Source organism: Nicotiana sylvestris, chromosome 9 (assembly GCF_000393655.2).
Source record: "Nicotiana sylvestris chromosome 9, ASM39365v2, whole genome shotgun sequence".
Classification (NCBI taxonomy): Eukaryota; Viridiplantae; Streptophyta; class Magnoliopsida; order Solanales; family Solanaceae; genus Nicotiana; species Nicotiana sylvestris.
Window position 1 is genome coordinate 94,480,977 of NC_091065.1, and position 10,722 is coordinate 94,491,698.

Here is a 10,722-nt window from a genome sequence, read left to right on the forward strand (position 1 = left end):
TTTCCTAAAAGTTCAACTCATATCCTAAAAGTTTCAATTCATATCCTAAAAAGTTCAAGTCATACATAAAAGCTTCAATTTATATCCTACAAGTTCAATTCACAAGAACAAAACCTAAAAACTAAAAGTTATATTCATATCTTACGAGTTTAAACATAAACTAAAACTTCAAGTCATATCCTAAAGGTTTAATACATATCCCAAATGTTCAATTTATTTCCTAAAAGTTCAACTCATATCCTAAAAGTTTCAACTCATATCGTAAAAAGTTCAAGTCATACATAAAAACTTCAATTTATATCGTACAAGTTCAATTCACAAGAACAAAACCTAAAAATTAAAAGTTCATCAATTCTTATCCTACGAGTTTAAACATAAACTAAAAGTTCAATTTATATCCTAAAGGTTCAATTCATATCCACAAAAGTTCAAGTCATATCCTAAAATTTCTATTTATATCCTAAAAGTTCAACTCATATCCTAAAAGTTTCAATTCATATCCTAAAAATTCAATTCACAAGAACAAAACCTAAAAACTAAAAGTTATATTCATATCCTACGAGTTTAAACATAAACTAAAAGTTCAAGTCATATCCTAAAGGTTCAATACATATGCTAAAGGTTCAATTTATTTCCTAAAAGTTCAACTCATATCCTAAAAGTTTCAATTCATATCCTAAAAAGTTCAAGTCATACATAAAAGCTTCAATTTATATCCTACAAGTTCAATTCACAAGAACAAAACCTAAAAACTAAAAGTTATATTCATATCTTACGAGTTTAAACATAAACTAAAATTTCTAAAGGTTCAACTCATACCTAAAAGGTTCAATTCATATCCTAAAAATTCAACTCGTATCCTAAAAGGTTCAATTTATATCCTACAAGTTCAATTCACAAGAACAAAACCTAAAAACTATAAGTTATATTCGTATCCTACGAGTTTAAACTTAAACTAAAAGTTCAATTTATATCCTAAAAGTGGGCGACTCGTTGTACTCAAACAAGAGCCACGCAACGATTCGCTTAAGGCCTTAAACATTAACATTGTCTTGAACTTTAAGAGAAAATCCAAATATACTATCATGTGTCTATATTAAATATCTACCTATAAACTAATCAAGATTAAACTAAAAGTTCAATTTATACCCTAATATATATCTACCTATGAATCAAGTCTTTGACGTTAAATTAGTATCTATTGCTTACTAAAATATTGAAGGAGAAATACTCAATAAAGCCTAGCCTAAATATTCAACCCATACCCTAAACCCTAGATTTCTATAAAATGTTAAATAATGATAAATACAATCTAAACCCTAGGTTTCTATAAAATACAATGTTAAATAATCAATTGAAACACTAATTCTAGGTTGAAACAATAAACAATTGAAACACTAATTGAAACCCTAGGTTTGTAATTCTAACCTTGAATTTTTAGGAGGTGGAGAAGGAGAGACGCAACAGCGGCAGAGGCGACGGCGGCAGTTGAGCGGTGGTCGTTGGTGGCGTGGGTGGGGCCTTGTGGTGGGAGTTGGAAGGGGGTGGGGTTTGAGTGTGAGAGAGAAAAGAGGGATTTTGGGAATTTTTTAGAAAGAATGGGAGGGGATCCCGGTTTTGAGAGTTATGTAATTAAAATAGCGACCAACGTTGGTTGCTATTTTGGTGGGTAAAACAGTTTTGAATTTTTAGACATAGAGACCAACTTTGGTCGCTATATTCTGACCGTTTGACCAAAATAGCGACCAAAGTTGGTCGCTATTTCAATATATATATATATATATAAGCTGTATTCGATACGTATATATATATAAGCTGTATTCGATACGCTATTAACTAATACACTTATAGTTAGTGCATAGTATAGCGTATGTATATATTATATATATATATATATATATATAAGCTATATTCGATACGGTATTACCTCATACACTTATACTTAGTGCATAGTATAGCGTAAGTACATATATTATATATATATATAAGCTATATTCGATACGGTATTACCTCATACACTTATACTTAGTGCATAGTATAGCGTAAGTACATATATTATATATATAAGCTGTATTCGATACGGTATTACCTCATACACTTATACTTAGTGCATAGTATAGCGTAAGTACATAGATTATATATATATATATAAGATGTATTCAATACGGTATTACCTCATACACTTATACTTAGTGCATAGTATAGCGTAAGTACATATATTATATATATATATATAAGCTGTATTCGATACGGTATTACCTAGTACACTTATACTTAGTGCATAATATAGCGTAAGTATATATATTGTATATATATAAGCTGTATTCGATACGGTATTACCTCATACACTTATAGTTAGTGCATAGTATAGCGTAAGTACATATATTATATATATATATATATATAAGCTATATTCGATACGGTATTACCTAATACACTTATACTTAGTGCATAGTATAGCGTAAGTATATATATTGTATATATATAAGCTGTATTCGATACGGTATTACCTAATACACTTATAGTTAGTGCATAGTATAGCGTAAGTACATATTTTATATATATATATATAAAAGCTAAATTCGATATGGTATTACCTCATACACTTATACTTAGTGCATAGTATAGCGTGAGTACGTATATTATATATATATAAGCTATATTCGATATTGTATTACCTCATACACTTATACTTAGTGCATAGTATAACGTAAGTACATATATTATATATATAAGCTGTATTCGATACGGTATTACCTCATACACTTATACTTAGTGCATATTATAGCGTAAGTACATATATTATATATATATATATATATATATAAGAGCTGTATTCGATACGATATTACCTTATACACTTATAGTTTGTGCATAGTATAGCGTAAGTACATATATTATATATATATATATATATATATAAGTTGTATTCGATATGGTATTACCTCATACACTTATACTTAGTGCATAGTATAGCGTAAGTATATATATTATATATATATAAGTTGTATTCGATACGGTATTACCTAATACACTTATAGTTAGTGCATAGTATAGCGTAAGTATATATATTATATATATAAGCTGTATTCGATACGGTATTACCTCATACACTTATACTTAGTGCATAGTATAGCGTAAGTACATATATTATATATATATATAAGCTATATTCGATACGGTATTACCTCATACACTTATACTTAGTGCATAGTATAGCGTAAGTACATATATTATATATATAAGCTGTATTCGCCCGCTTCGTAGTACTATTCATCCCTTGTATTACAAAATTATTAACGACTTATATTTATATTATTTACATAGTAAACACAAAAGTGATTTTTAAATTTGACCATATAGAGACCAACTTTGGTCGCTAACGTTAAATGAATTTAATTTAGCGACCAAAGTTGGTCACTAAATGTACATGAATTTAAATTAGAGACCAAATTTGGTCACTAAAATTTAATCAGATTTATTAATATTTTATATAATATTTAAATTAATAATAAAAATTATTAAACGTTAGAACTGGGTCCCACATTGAATATATTTATTTATATTTTATAAAATATTTACATAAATATATATTTATTAAAATATTATAACTGGGTCCCACTTTAGCGACCAAAGTTGGTCGCTATCTTCTTATCCTTCAGTTAGCGACCAACTTTGGTCGCAAGTTTTAAATTATATATATTTATATTTTATAAGTTTTATAAAATAATAATAAAATTATTAAAAAAATTTGTGTGGGTCCCACTTTTGCGACCAACATTGGTCGCTAAACTCAGTGTATCTTTGACCAAGCAAGTCTGACCAGTCCAGTCAACAGTTTGACTAAATTTGCGTCCAAATAGCGACCAACTATGGTCGCTAAATTATTTCAAATATTTTTTTTATTATTTTCGGTAGTTTGGCGACCAACTTTGGTCGCTTTTCTTAACAGACCAAATTTGGTCGCCAATATTTGGTCATTTTTTGGCCGAATTCTAGTAGTGAATAGTGATGTTTCCAAAATTCCGAATCCCCTTTTCAAAGTTATTGTCCCCTATTTATACTAGGAGAAAAACTCTTCTAAACTATGCAAGCCAAAAATACAAGGAATATTCGAAGGAATATTCCCGATGTCCCCTAATGGCTATACATTATTACAAGGGTTGTCTCCTTCAGGGCGTCGATTCAGAGATGCCTCATCACTCATCGTACTCGTCGTCGGTCGTGATTGGACAAATTTGGACCCATACAGTTAGTCCCTCCACTTTTCGGGGTCACGTCTTGGTGCGTCCTCGATGAGCGGACACCATGCGTTCCGGGAAATGATGTCATCTTCACGTGTGTCATCATCACGCATGTTTTCGAGGTAGGAGTTGATAGCTTGACGCTTTGGTTCTAGCGCTACTGTGTGACTTTTTGCTTCGATTCTGGTGCCACCCAACCCTATAAATAGGTGAAGGGTTTGTTTTTTGAAAGTGTTTGGCCATTCCTCTCTTGATATCCTTCTTCATTCTTCCGAGCTTTCCTTCATACCTTCCTGCTTCTTCTTACGTTCTTCATTCGAAGCTTATTCCTTCTTCTTTCTGTGTTGATATCTCTTTGAACGATATTATGCCAAGGTCTCGTCATTCTTGTGAAGAGGTTACTGAGGCCACCCCATTGTCCATGGCACCCCCTTCTGGCAGTGAAGATACGGTGGTAGAGGTCGGTGACAACCTTCCTATGGTGGAGGAGCTACTACCGAGGCATCCCTTGTCTCGAAGTGACTTCCTCAAAGATCCCCCCTACTCCGGAACCCGTATTCTCTGAGATGAAGCAAGTTCATATCGATACTCTTCGTGTGAAGTACGACATTCCCGCTCATATAGATATGGTTCCGGCGGGGAGAGACTACGTAGAGGTCCAAAGACCTGGGTACTGTGCTTTCTATAAGTACCCTTTTATGATTTGCTATACTCTTCCTCTCTTCCCCTTAGCGGAAGAATTCTGTAGATTCTACCAACTTTGTCCGGCGCAACTTTCGCCGTATACGCTCAAGATATTTCTGCTGCTGACCAAGTATGAAGAATTGGCAGATTGTAACATTTCTGTCCACCACCATTTGCACCTGTTCATGCCAGGCTTTCACAGAGGTACCATGGTGCACTTGAGTCTCTGTGGTACGAAAGGGCTGGTGGTCGGGACAGATGACCGGGTAAGTCGCAAGTTTTGGCACAAGTATCTTGTTACACCTTGTGTATTCGATGTTATCATGTAGTAAAGGGGATAATTTGATAGGAATATAATTTCAATGAGATATTTAAATGATGCGATAGTTATACGTTAAGATTGGAAGTCATTTGAGTAGTGATTAAAAATTCGACAAAGATCGCCGCAAGTCATGGGTTTTAAATTTCACTGAAATTTGGATAAAATGTTGATGAGCTTTTATCTCAATATACTAGGAGTTATGGCGTGTTCTACCCACCGAATCGAAGGTCTATGAGTCTAGTTTCCAACTCAATAAACCGTTCGTTAATACAACTTTGGAGTAGAGGGATATTAACATTTTCGTACAGGGGTGCACACTGTTACGGGAACAATGTGCTTAGTCGGTTTTGATTAAAAATATTTTTATTTAAGTCAGTTTTAAAACAGAACTCCTGCGTTTTATCCTCTCCAAAACAGAACCTAAAACCTAGGGATTTCCTCTCAAACTCCTCCCATCCATCTAGCCAATCATAATGACAATTTAGTCATCCTCAAGATGGAGAACACCATGGTAACTTCGGAATGGTGAATTCCTCGGTATTTCACTTTTCCTAGGAAGACTCTGCCTTGAAGTAATCTCAAATTTAAAGTAATTCTGGTCACATAAGGTGTGATTTAACTTCCTCTTTGATCTTTGTAAACTTCTACCATAATAATTCCTAAGAAATAGTTGAAACCTCTATAGAAATGTTCTTGATTTTTTTAAGAAACCTTTCTTAATATGGCTTGATTGTTGGGGATGTTCTATATGGTTTTATTGTGTTGTTTAGATCTGTGAAGACATGGATGGAATCGTGTCTATAAGGAGATGTAGTAAATTAAAAATTTGGTGGTGTGCTGGGGGAGGAAATTAAACTACAAAAGAATCTACAAATTCATAGCCGCAAGTTGTTCGCGTAAATGTCTAAATGAAGAATTATGTAACATATGAGCTTGAATTTGATATTAAATTGTTCGTATTATGTAGGAAATCATTTTTAAGGCTTTCGAGGTCTCGGAAATCCTATATAACTCCATCGACAAGGTATGTAGGGCTTTCGCTATACTTTTCGGCATGACTAGAATTCGAATAAACAATTTATCGAATTGTTTTGTCGGATTCGAGTAATTTCACCTTCAACTTATAAATATGCTTAGAACTTATCCTTTCTCATAGATTGCTTACTTTAGAGAATATCTATGAAGTCTCAGTTTTCCTTGTTCCTTGCTTAAAAAGAACTAGAGCCTTTTTACTCGTTCTCCTTTCGACGTTCATATAAATCTTGAATAAATAACACTTACTTCAAAGGTAATCATAATACATAACTCTCATTTTCTTAGTACTTGTTGGCTCGTAGTTGAAAATTAAATATTTTAGCGACAACCATGATAGTCGGGGAATAATGATGATAGGCCACTTCGACTCTTCTTAGAATACGTCTTTTAAGGTTAGTTTCGTATTGCACTTATATAATTCATGATTTAATATATGTATATATTTACTTTCATTACCGAGCCGTACTATAGATGGCCGGGTATGACACCTATTGTGTAACCACTGATCAGTTGGAATTACCGAGCTTCACGTGGCCGGCTACGATTCTACTGAGTCTTTATTATGGCCGGGTATGTTATGGATATTATAGCCCCACAGAGGGATATATTATTATATAATGTGATATATTATAAGTAGCGATAGTGAGCGACGATTCCACGAGCATATATTTAAATCCATGTTGAATTTTAGTTTCCTATCGAGGCTAGTTTCAAAATTCAAATTGTCTCTATATCTCTTCTCTTGTTAATTACATTTTTCATGTTACACTTGTCGCCCTACATATTCAGTACATATTTCATACTGATGCTTTTTTATTCGATGTGTTCATGCCCACAGGTTTGGATAGACAGAGCGGTGTGCCTCCTCAGTAGGACCCCAGGATCAGCATTGGGTTTCGCACTCCACTTCTTCGGAGTTGCTGACTTTGAGTCCATAGGTACTATTACAGATGTATATGTGTAATTTTAGGCATGTCGGGGGTTTTGTCTCGTCCTGTTCAGATTATCTTACACTCTTAGAGGCTTGCAGACTAGCGGTCATTGCATATATATATATATTGTGTGTGGCCTCATCGGCCTTCTAGATAGCTGTTATACTGTTGTTGCAGCCTTGTTGGCCTAGATCATATATTGGCCTAGGTTATATATATATATATGTATATATATATATGTCGTTTTGGGCTCTTCTGCCTACAGGTTATTATATTTCAGATCATATCTCATGGTTGGTTCGCTCGGGCCTTCGGGCATCGGGTGCCAGCCATACCTCCCAAGATTGGGGTATGACAAACTTGGTATCAGATCAGGTCAGTCCTAGGGAGTCTGCAAGCCGTGTCTAGTAGAGTATTGTTTATGGTATGTTGTGCACCACACTTATAAACATGAGGCTATTGGGCATGTAGGATTATTATTTTCTTTTTGATTTAGATTGTGCAATAGAGCCTAATCATAATGGTTCATTCCTAATACTCTTTTTGTTTAGATGCCTAATACTACGAGACGACAAATGGCTATGAAATTTATTCAGAGGTTGGATGAGGAGGCGGGAAAGGGCACAAGTCAGGTGCCACCTACTAATGTAGATCAACATGAGCCACAGAATGAGGTTGATTCTCAGGCTTCTGGGGCAGCACCCCCACCATCCCCGGAAGGGCGTAGAGGAGCTAACATACCTCCAGTCCCTCTCCTAGTTGTTTCTGATTAGGACCTAGACATGCGGAGTTCTGTACAATTGCTGACTCTAATAGTGACCTCCCAGTCCCAACACCAGACCATCGGTATTGTTGATAGGTTTGTGAGTGCGAGAGTTCGGGACTTTATCAACTTGGATCCTCCAGTATTTACAGGGGTTGATCCTAATACTGACCCACATGATTTTCTAGATCTTATGCAACGGACCTTACAAATTATACATGCCACAGATGTTGAGTCAGTAGAGTTTACTTCTTATAGAATACGTGATATTGTTGTGACATGGTATGAGACTTGGAAGCAGACTCGGGGGCCTAATGTGCCACCAATGACATGGAAGGAGTTCTCTGAGGCATTTTTTCAGCAATATTTTCCAATTGAGCTTCGAAGATCCCGACGAGATAGGTTCGTACACTTAGAACAGGTTAATATGAGAGTTCGGGAATATAGCATGTAGTTCAACTCTTTGGCAAGGTATGCTCCTACGATTGTTGCTGATATGAGTGATTGGGTAGACCAGTTTGTTAGTGGTTTGGGGGCACACTTGATAAATGAGTGCACTACAGTTTCTCTAAACCAAGGAATGGATATTGCCTGTATTCAAGCATATGCACAGGGTCTAGAGGATCGCAAAAGGCAACAATGAGCCAATCGAGAGCATGATAGAGGCCAGCAGAATAGGGCGCGGTTCGCAGGTAATACAAGAGAGTTTCGAGGTAGATTTAGGCCACAGTTTCCTAGGCGTCCTTCTTATCCGGTAGCCAGTGCGCCACCACAGTTTCAGGGACAGCGACATGATCGAACCACTTATTTTGGTCCAGGTCAGAGTTCACGGACCCCAGGTCCACAGTTTAGAGGCGAGTTCAGTCAGATGAGGCCTCAGTTTTCTAGATGTGATAGATATGGCCTAAATCATTTTGGACCATGTCGCCAGGGTTCTGATGCATGTTATTCATGTGGACAACCAGGTCATATTATGAGACATTGTCCGATGACAGGTGGAGGTATGGCTTAGCCGACGGCATCTGCAGGGGCTTCTTCTTCTTCGGTACGTCCTCCTAGGCAGAGTATGCATACATCAGTTGGCAGGGGTAGGGGAAGATTTAGAGCTTCTGGTTCAGGAGGTCAGCAGAATCGCATATATGCTTTATCGAGTCGTCAGGATTTAGAGTCATCTCCGGACGTGGTTACAAGTATATTATCCGTCTTTTCTATCGATATGTATGCCTTGATAGATCTTGGTTCTACATTTTCGTATATTTCCCCCTTTGTTGCTAGTAAATGGGATAGAGAGCCTGAATTGTTGCATAAGTCATTTGAGGTATCTACACTAATGGGTGAGTCTGTTCTAGTTAGACGGGTATATCGAAGTTGTGACGTGAAGATTCATGACCGCCATACGTTAGCTAATTTACATGAGCTAGAAATCGTTGACTTTGATATCATTATGGGTATGGATTGGTTGGCTTCTTGTTATGCCAATGTATATTGCTGGACAAAGATTGTTCGTTTTAATTTTCCAGGTGATCCTATTATTGAATGAAAAGGTGATGTTGTAGCTCCTAAGGGGAAGTTTATTTCTTACCTTAAAGCTCGAAGGATGATTTTGAAGGGCTACATCTATCATTTGGTACGAGTGCATGATATGGAGGTGAAATCTCCAATCCTCCAATCGGTTCTCGTCATGAATGAATTTCACGATGTATTTCCTGATGAACTTCCTGGTTTCCCCCCGAAAGAGAAATCGACTTTGCTATTGATGTGCTTCCAGATACTCAGCCAATATCTATTCCTCCATACATAATGGCTCCTACTGAGTCGAAATAATTGAAAGCCCAGCTGAAGGATATTCTGAATAAGGGCTTTATCAGGCCCAATACTTTTCCCTGGGGTGGACCAGTGCTGTTTGTTCGTAAGAAGGACGGTTTGTTAAGAATGTGTATTGACTATCATCAGCTCAACAAAGTGACTATCAAGAACAAGTACCTCTTACCCAGAATTGATGATTTGTTTGATCAGTTATAAGGTGCCAAGTATTTCTCAAAGATTGACCTCCGATCCGGCTATAATCAGTTGCGAGTTAAGGAGAGAGATATTCCAAAAATGGCTTTTCGGACTAGATATGGCCATTATGAATTCCTTGAGATGTCTTTTGGTCTTACTAATGCACCAGCAGCTTTAATGGATTTAATGAATTGGGTTTTCAAGCCATTTCTAGATATATTTGTAATTGTTTTCATTGATGATATTCTGGTATATTCTCGATCAGAAGTAGAACATGGGGATCATTTGCGTGTGGTGTTGCAGACTTTGAAAAATGAGAAATTATATGCTAAATTCCCCAAATGTGAATTTTGGTTGAATTCAGTGGCTTTCATTAGGCATATCGTTTCCGATGAAGATATTAAGGTAGATGGTCAGAAAATTAAAGCAGTACAAAATTGGCTAGACCCACAACTCCTACAGAAGTTCGTAGTTTCTTGGGCTTAGCTGGTATTATCGGAGATTTGTGGAGAATTTCTCTTCTATTGCTGCTACCATGACAAAATTGACACACAAAGCCGTTAAGTTCCAATGGTCTGATGCATGTGAAAGGAGCTATCATGAGTTGAAGAAACGCTTAACATCAGCACCTGTTCTAGCACTTCTTGAGGGATATGAAGGTTATGTGGTATATTGTGATGCATCTAGGGTTGGATTGAGATGTGTTCTAATGCAGCATGGCAAAGTTATTGCATATGCTTC

General features: G+C 36.1%; 1 protein-coding gene across 1 annotated transcript; it reads left to right on the forward strand.

Annotated features, from left to right (window-relative positions):
* Nucleotides 1–9,046: 9,046 nt before the first annotated feature.
* LOC138877932 (uncharacterized) lies at nt 9,047–9,520 on the forward strand. Its single transcript, XM_070157577.1, has one exon. The coding sequence runs from the start codon at nt 9,047–9,049 to the stop codon at nt 9,518–9,520; it is 474 nt and encodes a 157-aa protein (XP_070013678.1).
* The last annotated feature ends 1,202 nt before the right edge of the window (nt 9,521–10,722 follow it).